Raw genomic sequence first — 12,676 nt, 5'->3', positions numbered from 1 at the left:
GGCCGGACGACCCTCCCCCTGCCGCCGCCGTCCAATGAGGCTGCAGAGCGGGGACGAGCCTTCAGCGACAGCCTCTTATTTCTTACTACAGTAACCCTGTACCACACACTGGCAGTCATGTGACGGTCATATAATAGCTACAACTCGGTGAGCGCACACACACACACAGTCCAGACCAATGCTGCTGCTGCTGCTGAATGGCGAGTCTCAAGGGCAAGTTCTCTGCTCTGGGAATAAAAAACTGCGGATAAAAAACAATCCTCCTCTTTGCACCGGACTGGTCTTTACTCTAAGGGAATAAAGGTGAGTGTGGAGGGTTTTAATCCACTCCTCGTTGGCTCCGTGTTGTGTGTGCTGCAGGGTGCGCGTGTTGTTTCTGCTCGCTGCCATATGCTGCAGCGACGCTGGACGAAAACATGTTTACGTTGAGGAGCGGAGACGCGCGCCAACTCATGCGTTATGATGATGATGAGCGCAGCGCAGACGACTGGCAGGAAAAAACACAGCATGTAGTTCATTACAGCATGTGGTGGTGGTGGCTCATCACAGTGTTAAATGAATGAATTCTGCTTGTTTTCGTCTTTTGCATGCACTTCACGCTGTCTGCAGACGGAGAGTTACGATTATGCAAACGAAGAGTCACGATTCAAACGGGTTATAATTCAGAGTTTTTCATTAGAATGCACTCATTTAGAAATTATACCTTGTGCACATGTAAATGTAGGCTATATGTTCATATATCGAGATGATAACTCACCAATCTACATTCTGCATCAAGTGACTGATATGCCAAATACATTGTACTGCTCAAGTTTCTTTTCTGCAGCGATTTGACCGATTCAGGCACTTTAATTGTGCCTTAAGCAAGCGGCCAGGTGATTTATGCATGCAGCAGAGGAGCCACTCTGCTACCGACTGCCCCCTGTGGTGTTTTCTGATAATAATGTTGACGGGTTTTTTTTCCCCTTCCTCTTTTTTTTTTCTTCCTCTGACTGGGTTTACTCTCGGTCACTGAGACCATGCATTCAGGGGCCCCTGGAAAGGGAGGAGGCAAAAGAGGCGGGAGGGTAGAAGAGGGGGCAGAGACTGTTGAAAGAAAATAACCTATATATATGTATATATACATACAGTGTATGGATGCACATTGTGTAAACATGACAAAGCTGAACTGCATATAGTAGACTTATTTTGACAGGCTACATGAGCAAGTGAGAACTTAAAGATGTGATGATAAACCTGGACACCACAATACGCTGGAAAACAATCACATTACAATGGCAGGAAAGGCGTCAAGTTAAACAATGATGAGCATGAAATCAGTGTGTGAAAACTGTGGGCTGATACACAAGCATGTAAGAAAGTAAACAAAAGTGACTACATGATGTGTAGGTTAGTATCAAATATACATACGGATACAAAATCACAGGACAAAAGAAATCATCACAAAACAATGCAAGTGAACAAAAATGTAAATCATTGATTGAATTTTGAAATTCTGACAGATGCGACACGTTATGTACAGGCCATATAAGAATAAAAGGTTTGGATTGGTTTCTTGTTAGCAAAGGTCATAGTGCTTGTGTTATTTCCATGTGTTTTATAAGAAGTGAAGCCTACTAAATGTGGTAAAGTGATACCCCCCCCACCCCCATATTTCCTTTTCGTAATGATCACTGTGGTGATAGTGTACACAGAAAAGAGGGCTAAGACAAGAAGACACAACACGTAGAATAAGCTTGACAAAACATTCTTAAGTCAAGGTAATCACAAGTCGGATTACTGAGGTGAAAAGAGGTAAAGGGAAAGGTTGGGACCAGTGCAGCAGGAATATTATTGTGATGCTAGTGAAAAAGAAGAAGACTATGACGTCTAAACCTAACCAAGATGTCCCTAAACCCAACCAAACCATGACTCCTTCATCACAACTTTAACCATGTTTGTTTTTTTTAATTATTATTGTTACAATAACGACCGAGGTCTGCTATTGCTGTACTCCAATTGGTCAGACTCAGACACAAACAGTTGATATGGTCATTTCCATTGAAGGACTGAGTGAAATACATATTGATATAGTATTTTGGGACTGAAACCAGTAAAATATCAACCTCATACCATCTTGACCGTTACTATGATGAGCAACCTGCTGCATTTGCAAGTTATGTATATAGTATATACCTGAAACTCTTTCAGGCCATATTGTTTTGAATTTGAGCAGCAGGCACATGTGGGGTTATGATTAACAGACTTTTCTCTGTCTGTTTTGTTCCTTTCACGTAGACACACTGTGCCCTGGCTGGAGACCTTGGACTGCAAGAGTGTTTCCCCGACGTTTACTTTTTTCCCAGTCTGACAGCGAACGCCAGGTGTTTCAGTTCTCACCCGAGTGGAAAGTGTGACCTTGGTGACCCGTGTTTGTTGGACCTGACTTTTCCAGCCACACAAGGAATTTATCTCTTACAAATCATCCAAAACACAAACTCTTGTGTCAACTAGAGAGACTGAGGTTTGGCACTAGCCAGGGATGGTAGATAACTTCCCAGTGAGCGAGGAGACTTTTCTTCCTTACGGTGGCTCTCCAGCGGCCTACCGGCTGTCTGACATGGTGACAGATCTGGGCTCCTACCAGGTGATGCCATCGCCGCTCTCAGAGGACGACCTGAGTGAACTGTCCAGCCCTCGTTCCTGCTCCAGCCCAGACTCCCAGGTGCTCAGTTCCAGCTATGGAAGCAACTCCAGCGCTGAGAGCCAGGACAGCATCCTGGACCACCTGCTGTCCCAGGCCTCTTTAGGAGGAACCAACAGTGTCCCTGCAGGGTCTGCGGCATCGATGCCATTATCAACTCTCCTGTGCGACTCGTGGAGAGATGAGCCTGCCAAACGTGGGCCTGTAAAGGAGGAAAATATTGATTACCTCAACTGGTCCAATGTGGAGACAGAGGAACCACCTGGGGGTTTTCAGCCCACTCTGGAGGAGATTGAAGAATTCCTAGAGGAGAATATGGAGGTGGTGACCATGAAGCAGGAGATCCGAGAGGGCTGCTCAGGGTTGGGGGTGGGTCTGGAGGAGGTGCTTGGTCTAGAAGTTGGCCTGAAGTGGTCCACCGAGGCGTCTTCTGAGTCCAAGCTGGAACCAGAGGCCAAGTATTCAGACCAAACTGTCCCCACCGCCAGCACCGCTGGCTCCAATGAGACCAAAGCTACACCAGTTAACCCCACACATGACTCCAGCACAGAAGCCAAGGATGCATCCGTCGAGAAACCTTCATCGGCCGACAGTGGCGCTAGCAGCAGTGGGATGCCAGTCATCCTACAGATCCAGCCCCTTCAGATCAAACAGGAGCCCACAGTAGCCCCCGTTACCCCGCCAGCACAGCCCCCGCCGCCCCCGCAGCCTCCCAGAGCCTCAGACATCAAAATCGCACAGCTGCTGGTCAACATCCAAGGTCAGACCTTTGCCCTGGTTCCTCACATCTTGCCTTGCCCTAACCTCAACATCTCCTCCAAGTTTGTCCGCATCGCTCCCGTCCCCATCGCAGCCAAACCTCTTGGCCTCGGGGACGGCTCGGCCAGCCAGGGGTCAGGGAATTTTGCCGGAGGTCAAAAGTTCCAGAAGAATCCAGTGTCGGATCTAATCAAAATGCACAAATGCACTTTTCCCGGCTGCAGCAAGATGTACACCAAGAGCAGCCACCTGAAGGCCCACCTGAGGAGGCACACGGGGGAGAAGCCTTTCGCCTGTAACTGGCAGGACTGTGGATGGAGGTGGGTACGGGCTATTTACTGCAGCCTTATGTGTGTTCTTTACATTAGTCTAAGCCCGTTCAGTGTTTCCCACACATGTCTTCATATATGGCGGCCTGCCCCAATGTCAACAGTGACAGCCAACAGTAAACCAATCGAAATGCACAACACACAAAATGTTGGGTCTCTCTGTGTGCGCCAACCACAATACATAGGCGGGAATTGATAGGTAAAACAGTTGAGCTCCACACATCAATAGTTATTCATTTACACCTTTTTACACATTTATCAATCTATTAATATCTGTCTCTTCTTGATATGCAATTAAAATATTTGTATAGTGGAGCATGTTTATCATTAATTTAACAACCCTCGTCCCACGCTCCATCAGCTGCCAACTCAAATAAAACTAAAGGGGAAACAGTGGGTTGACTCATATTTATGTCTGGTTATAAAAAGCTTTTGTGTTTTATTAGCAGGACTGGGCAGTAACAACACACTCTAACGCATGTGGATGTTTGGAAAGGGCTTAACCTCCGCTTGTCAGCGAGTCCTATCTGGAAGCAGCAGTGATTATATGTCAGTGGGCCATGTCGATGTGCCGTGCGTAGTGTCATGTTGCTCAGATTTTCACTGACACTTGAACTGAGCCGTCACGTTGAGGGTCGTCTATTAGCACTGTCGCGTGTGGGGGAGCGGGGGTTAGAGGGTCATCAGCATGAGACGCCTCTCATCCTCACTAAAGCTCCATTTAACTAAAAACAAGGGGAGCAGCTTATTACTGTAACACAAAAGTCATTATAGGTTTCTGTGATAGAAAAGTCAAGCACAAACTCTCATCTTGTTTTCTTTTACACTAAAGGTGAAGAGCTCTTAATGCCAGTCACGCAGCCTCCACAGTGTTAATTTCAATGACGTGAGGTGCAACATTTGCTTGCACGGTCACACACACACACACACACACACAGATATAGTGAGATATCTTGGGATGTGCAAGAATAGCAGGTTGGTCCTTTTTTTAATAGATGTAATGTAAACTTGGGGAAGAGCATGAGGGCTGGAGTCACATGGGCACAGCATGGGCACCTCCTGTTGAGACACGACAGCTGTGCAGTTGCTGGGGCAGTATCAGTGTGTGTGTGTGTGTGTGTGTGTGTGTGTGAGTGTATGTGTTTGTATATACTAAGTATAAAGATGGAAGATCTAATTTGGGACCTGCTGTGTGTAATGGAGAAAGGCAGAGAGGGAACTTGGATGTCTTCATCAGTGAGACACTTTCTTCACTTGTTGAAGTGTCTCTAGTTGCCAGAGCAGCTGCAACTGCAGCATGAGCAGAATTTATTTCAATGTGAATACAACTATTTAATTGACATGATGTAGTACTCAGTCATGACAAGCGACTTCATTTGTGGTACTTTTATTGTGTTCTTTCATTGAATCTGAATAGCGATGAGCACCTCACACTTTCTCCCTTCTGTCTGTGTTATGACATCGCTCTTTGCTTTACTTTTACTTTATTTGTTTATTTGGGTGGGGCAGTGCACATTAAAGCAGAAGTAAGCGATATTTTTGTGTTAATATAAGTCTTAAATAGTTATATCTTCCGACAGCAATCACTTACATAGAGTGTTTGGACCGAAACACGGGTCTGTCAGTCACTCTGCTCTGCTCTGAGCCGAGGAGAAAACTTTTCTTGTATCCTACAAGTTTTATCCAATGAGGAGAGAGAACGGCATGAAGGGGCAGTCCTCTCTGTGTGTGCAGCCAAGGGATGCGCGTGAATGTGGCGACGTAGGGACGAGGACCAATAGATCCATGACGAGGGCGGGGGCTGCTAACTCCATCGGCTGACAAGACGTTATGGTGCGTTCAAGGCAACTCGTAACTCTTGTTTTTCCGACCTGTGAAGTCGTACCAGTTCGATCTGGTACGAGTTCACGGGTCGGAAGTTACGAGTGGCCGTTATAGTGACTTTCACAGGTAAAACAGGTCGGAGAAACGCGAGTTGCGGGTTGCCTGGAACGCTACAAAGTCGTAAGTTGTGACTTGAAGCCGTAACTTACGGTTTCAAAAGCCTGCCTGGAACGCAGCATTAGCCAAAACGACCGGATCGCTTACTTCTGCTTTAATGAACATATAAAAACATGTAAATGCGCCGGATTATAGCAGGAATGCTAATTTCCATCCGGAGTCCCATAACATAAAAACAGTACAGTGACAATAGACATAGTAATATAAACAACATAATAATGCAGATAACAAGACGACTATAACGAAATAAAACATTGACATTTTGACAACACTTCCATGGGTAGGGGGACCGTAAGAGTTTCTGAGAGACAAAGTGCAAAAGTGCTGGGCCAAAGTGACAAGTGCTAAAGTGCAGGAGTACATGGGTACCAAGTTATATTGCACGGTGCCCTAAAGTGTACATCAGTTTAAAGTGTCAGGTTGTAGTTGTTGCAGTTGTGTGTATCCTCAGTCCAAACAGACTGGCAGTGGGAAAAGGATCCAATCAGCTTTTCTTAGTTGGTTTACCCATGTTTAAAATACACGTTCTTATACTTGCTAATGTTGGTGGAAAAGGTGTTGAGTCATCTAACAGAATTGTTTACAAATGACATTTTAGGACATGTGGTGTGTAATATGTCTGGAGTGACAAGAAGACAGTGGGTGTGTCGAAAAAGACAAGGTTGGTGTTGTGGTGAGAAAAAGATAGGCCTACCATGTATTCTCCATTATGTGGCCATTTTAGACTTTTTCACATTTATTTTAGGAAGCCCAAGTTATAAGTTGGTCTTATGTAATCAATAAGATCTTTTTGTTAAGTAGGAACATTTTCTACTTCCATTTGTTCTTATTATGCTGTTTTCTTTTTTAAATATGCTTCAATTTGTTTGTTGCTACAACCTATGTTTTAAAGCAAGTTGAACCCATAGTTATATTAAATGTTGTATGATTTAGCATAAGAATTGAAGTATAAAATTGTGCCCATATTGTGCAGATCATATTTACTTGTGCATGAGCACAGAAGTCAAAGAGCATCCTAGCCAGTTAGCCATTATGTATTTTGGACTCTATCTGTTGCATCTTACAGATATCAATCTTGAAGGTGCTGAATAAATCATTAATATCTGTAAATGATTTGTTTTGGTCCATTTGACTATAGAGCCAACCTGGCAACCTGCCACCTGTCCTTGTAATGCTGTACAAGTCTGTCCTATTACACAGGAGGGGGCTGCAGAAATTTGTGCAGTAGTAATCCAGGCTGTGTGTTCTGACTAACAAAGGGCTCTTGTCTGTGCACAAAAGACAGGATCTAGTTTGGATGGAAGTGTGTGGGTGAGAACCACTGTGTGTCTGTGAGTGTGTGTAACCCACTGTATGTGATGGGGTAAATGAGGGGGCTGACCAAAGGAAAGAAAAGTTTGGGAAAAGTCTGGGAGATGCGAGCAAATGGAGCGAGCAGCAGACAGTAACTGAGATTTTCAGTTTTGCACACAGTCACTTGAAGGGAACAGCAGTGGGGAAGTGGAGTGAACAAACACAAAGTGTTGAATAGTAACCATGACTGTGGGCTAGGAACGTCCAGGCTGCCATACAGCATGAAAGGGAGGAGAGGGATCAGTCAAGGTTTCACACTTAGACTGGGAGGAATGGGGAGGGAATGACTGGATTGTAAGATGAACTGCTTGTGGTACTCTATATGCAAGCATATAACAATGTCAGCCCAGGCCTCCAGAGAGGTTGACTTCCACAAGTGGTTAGCTTTGCTCTCAATATTGTGTGTTGCATAACACATTTCATACACTAGATTTATTCAAAGTACTTTACAGAGCCTTAGATATAAAACATGATTGAGGATTTTAAAAGATACCAGATTCATCCTCACATCCCCCAAAGGCAGGGGCGCCAGTCATCAATGCACAAAAGTGAACAGTATGTTTATCAAGATCCAGGCTCTAACTTTTATTAACCATTGGGGCTTTTGTAACATGCCAGGTAAATGAATATGTGTTAACCTAAAACAGCTGTTGTGACTGCTCTCCTCTGCATCTGCAGCTCCCACTTGGTACGCTCCGTAATCCCTCAACTACCCGTGTGTGTCGTCCAAATTCATGGGGTCATGGTTGTGAATATGTGGCAGTTTCTGGGTAAAGGACATAATCAAGCGACAGATGGAAACAACTTATTAGAACTTATTTGAAACAATGAAACGATAGGGTCGGTGTTCTTTTTGTAATTGGTATGGTGATTGATGCTGCATGTACTTTGTCGATGATTGCAGCAGTTTTAATAAATCCCCTAGCAGTGAGCTTGGTGTATCTACACATGTCAGCCAGCACAGTGTGTTTTTTTACTGCTGCTCCTTAAGTGGTATTCTTAATTACACTGTGCAACTGTATCAATTCATCATCTTGTCAAGGTGAGCGGAGAAACATCTGGTTGTAGTCAGTTTCAGAGAAGTACTGTAGTGTGCTGGGAAGAAGGAGCTGGAGCTGTCATCCCCTGTAACTCCAGCCAAATACTGTTTGCCTGGCATGATAAACCCCGCTGCGATGTTGTGCTTGTCCAAATGAGTTAGAGGACAGTTGCTGCATCAGATCGTGTCAGATGATTATACTGTTCAATCGTCTCGGTGAAATGCTGTGTACATGCTGGGAGAAAAACAGTGAAGCTGCCAGGACTGAATAACAATAAGGATGATGGAAAGATCATTTTTGCCCCATTACATCATGAGCTGAAGGTTACTGTCAAGCTGAGTTCAGTAACATATTCTTCACATACAGTGTTTAAAGATAAATGTGTTGATCACATGAAATGTCAGTTGTTTGTACAAAGGAGTGATGACTAGTTGCCACAGACACACACACACACACACACACACACACACACACACACACACACACACACACACACGTGTTTCCTTTTGAGATTTTCTCCAGAGTCTGGACAAAGTCAATCACAGTGTTGTTATGAATAGGGCTATGGATTCAAGTTGACATATTCAAGTTCACATATTGTGGTTCAACTCCTTAACAAGACGTCTGCCAAATGTGTGTGAATTGTATATTCAGAGTTTCCCATTAGCCAGTGACAGCGAGCGTGTCACGTCAAGCCAGCAACTTTATTAAATAGTCTACATTTTTATTTGTCCTCACTTGGTCCTGGCTCTCTCGACTCTGCCTCGGATTTTAAAATCTACTTCTGTACTTCTGATTTAGTGCGTGGACTGACATGCAAACAGTCATTTTTACATCTTATATTTTTCTATGGGCTGGCAGTTTGTATAGTTTTGTTTTGTTGTATATTGTCTGTGATTTTATGTGTTTTAAACTTAGAAAACTTTATAAATTAAGTGTTAAAAAAATGATAATCTACACCTTTAAAAAAAAAAGAAAAAAAAGTTAATTCTTGACTGATACCAGTGGAGTATATTCATAGAGATGTAAGGGAAAAGGAAAGATGCCACCAAAAGGAAGCTGGTGCGTAGCTACAGTGTTGAAACTTCCTACTTTCTACTAGAAAACGTTGTATTTGGTCAGTTGCTCTATAAAATAAAGAAGAATGGAAACTTGGTATATTTGGAGAAATATTTCATCACTTTTTCAGTTTCATTTATCACTATGAGCATGGTTCCTCACTGTATCCATTTGCCTTTTGTTTTCAACTTGAGTCAAGCAGTTAAGTTAAAGCAGAAGTAAGCGATATTTTTGTGTTAATATAAGTCTTAAATAGTTATATCTTCCGACAGCAATCACTTATATAGAGTGTTTGGACGGAAACACGGGTCTGTCAGTCCCTCTGCTCTGCTCTGAGCCGAGGAGAAAACTTTCCTTGTATCCTACAATTTTTATCCAATGAGGAGAGAGAACGGCATGAAGGGCTGTGTGTGCAGCCAAGGGATGCGCCTGAATGTGGTGATCTAGGGACGAGGACCAATAGATCCATGACGAGGGCGGGGGCTGCTAACTCCGTCGGCTGACAAGACGTTATGGTGCGTTCAAGGCAACTCGTAACTCGTGTTTTTCCGACCTGTGAAGTCGTACCAGTTCGATCTGGTACGAGTTCACGGGTCGGAAGTTACGAGTGGCCGTTATAGTGACTTTCACAGGTAAAACAGGTCGGAGAAACGCGAGTTGTGGGTTGCCTGGAACGCTACAAAGTCGTAAGTCGTGACTTGAAGCTGTAATTTACGGTTTCAAAAGCCTGCCTGGAACGCAGCATTAGCCAAAACGACCGGATCGCTTACTTCTGCTTTAAGAAAAGGGGTTAAAATACTTAAAATGAATGTTATTACAAAAACAGGGTAGGTAGTATGGAAGGGGTCTATTCAATCTGCTACTCCCTGTGGCTGTTCCCTCTCATTGCTCTTATTATTCCCAGTCACAGTGGGCAGCTGTTTTTCAGCCATCAATCACCAAAACCTACTGTGTGTTACCTGCTCAGCTCCCAAGAGTAGAGAGAGATAGAAAATGGCCGGCGAGCAGCATAATGGGAAAAGAGGCAGATAAAACTACGTACTTTCTTAATTATGTACATTTTAATCTTTGGGTTTGGGGAAGATGTTATTCCAAGTCAAAGCTTTAAGATGAAGTAAGTCCGATTGTATTTGATTGTTGTGACGCAGGTCACTCAAATTTAAAACATCTTCCTTTTCTCTCTCTCAGGTTTTCGCGGTCGGATGAGTTGTCTAGACACCGGCGCTCCCACTCGGGGGTCAAGCCCTACCAGTGTCCTGTATGTGAGAAGAAGTTTGCCCGCAGTGACCACCTGTCTAAACACATCAAAGTCCACCGTTTTCCACGAAGCAGCCGGACAGTTCGCTCTGCAAACTGAGCCCTCCGCTCCCCCTGCTCGCATCACTGGGATCACTGGGAACGCTGGGATCACTCTCATACGGATGTAAGCCACAGGAGCTGGGTGTCACAATTTTGGGCCCTCAAGGCATAAATCAACATGTGAGCAGAAGAACGCCTTTTTTAATTTCAGCAATCTGTGATTGGTCTAATTTATTGTACAAAGTAAGTCACCACCGTTACCATCCTGCCTGTCCTTAGATGAAAGTTGTTGTTGCTGTTGGCACTTTGGTTTGTTGTATTACGCACAGTATGGTTTGTTCTGCCCTTATCTCCTGCTTCAGCAGAAGATAAGATAAGAAGGAACTTATTTTCAGTCTGTCTGGATTATTATGGTCTACGTCCGTTCTACCTGGATAAAAACAACTGCCTTTTATCTCCCTGAAAGCTGCCAATGTCCTGCACATTCCTTGTCTTATGCAATGTTTAGGAAGTTTGCCTGAAGTTCATTGGGATCCCCATCAGCTGCTATCAGAGTCATAATTGTTCTTCCTGGGGTCCAAAGACCTGTGAGGGTTTCTCTGATAGCCCTGCCCTAGTTTTTGCTCTGCTGTGCCACAGCCCATTCACAGAAAAGTTGGATTACATACTGTATTTGCCAGTCAGATTGGTGTCCATGGACAGGTAGAAGACTGTAGAACTACATAAACATGAACTACTGATTGCGTAAGAAAAAAGGGAACTCTCACATAAGCTGCCAGGACTTTACAGCAACTTTGTAAACCTGCTGAGACTCAAGAAGGAGAGTGACAGAGCAACACAAGAAATGCAAAAGTCAAAGGTTATACGCACAGTGATAGTTAAACCTGCCTTCTGATCAGTGTTACGTAAGTGGTCTTTGTTGTTATTTTATGAAGCTATCTTATGTACCTTCTTGCCGATAATCTATTTTTATCACTTCTCTGGCCTTACTGTACCACAGAGCCAAATGGTTTTGGAAATCAGGCTTTCGGTGATCCATAATTACAGATGTCATTACATGTCATTCTGTGCACAGCCACGGACCTGAATGTCTCAGTCTGCTATTATTATTATTATTATTATTAATGTTTTGAACTCTTAATTTTTATGAAGACTTGACACAAAAGCTGCCTCAACTCTACCTAATCTGTTACTGGAGACACACCAACAGCCTCTGACCTCAGCTGGCAGTCAGTTCATGTTGAGAAGACATCAATGGACATGCTACACACCATGGTGCTGAACAACCAGGACAATGGGTTTCTGGGAAATGTAGTCACAACATCCCCTTTTGAGGCCATGACACACTTTCTAATGCCCTAGTTGCTCTCCAACCTTGTTTTCTATGTGCAGCACGCCCCGCTGTGAATACGTTGGGGTGTGGCGATGCTGTCCATGCATAATTCATGTATATAAAGTGACGACAAGCTAAGGCACACAACGTTGTATACCATTCCTTACATCAGATTTTTGAATTTTTCATGCTTGTGTGAACACAGGTGTTTTATCGCATCCTATGAATGTATGTAAATATGCAGACGTCGTGTACATTGCTACATCCAGGAAAGACACAATACTATTCTGATAACATATCGTGAAAACAAATCAGTGGTTGTGGAGATTTCTAGTTTAAATTTAAATGTGTACATATCTTAACATTTCAGTACATATGAATATATTATATATTTTTTTCTTTGTTCTATCCAAGATGCATTTACAAATAAAACTGAAAAGAAACAAAGGTGTCAACTGTGTCTTTATTAAATACTTCCAGATCAATAATATGAGTGCTGTAATATTTAGCTTTTCCCTCGTGTATTAATGTAATGTATTAGCCTCTGGTTGCTCCAGAGGCCACACAATATAGGTGAGCATGTAAATCATAATACACAATACAGCAAAAACAGTGAAAACTAAATAAAATGTGTTTTTATTTTTATTAAAAAAAAAACCTTTTTTAGTTTTTCTTTTTTCCTCACCCCAGCCCAGAACCCAGTGCACCCAAAAAGCAAGAGTGAGTGACAGTTGTTACTGATAATGGTGTATACAATATCTATTCTATCAAGTACGCTTATACAAATACAAACATACATGCATAAATACATACATTTGAA

The 12,676-nt window shown here is 43.3% G+C and overlaps 1 protein-coding gene across 1 annotated transcript; it reads left to right on the top strand.

Moving 5' to 3' along the window:
* Window positions 1–105: 105 nt before the first annotated feature.
* On the top strand, window positions 106–12,303 carry klf15 (Kruppel like factor 15). Its single transcript, XM_085776565.1, has 3 exons — window positions 106–303; window positions 2,278–3,762; window positions 10,413–12,303. The coding sequence occupies exons 2-3, from the start codon at window positions 2,522–2,524 to the stop codon at window positions 10,579–10,581; spliced, it is 1,410 nt and encodes a 469-aa protein (XP_085632691.1). The 5' UTR covers window positions 106–303; window positions 2,278–2,521; the 3' UTR covers window positions 10,582–12,303.
* Window positions 12,304–12,676: the final 373 nt, after the last annotated feature.

Source organism: Trachurus japonicus, chromosome 5 (assembly GCF_045865225.1).
Source record: "Trachurus japonicus isolate A0001 chromosome 5, Traja_1.0".
Classification (NCBI taxonomy): domain Eukaryota; kingdom Metazoa; phylum Chordata; class Actinopteri; order Carangiformes; family Carangidae; genus Trachurus; species Trachurus japonicus.
The sequence above is the reverse complement of the archived record's forward strand: the minus strand, read 5'-3'. Positions and strand labels throughout refer to the sequence as shown.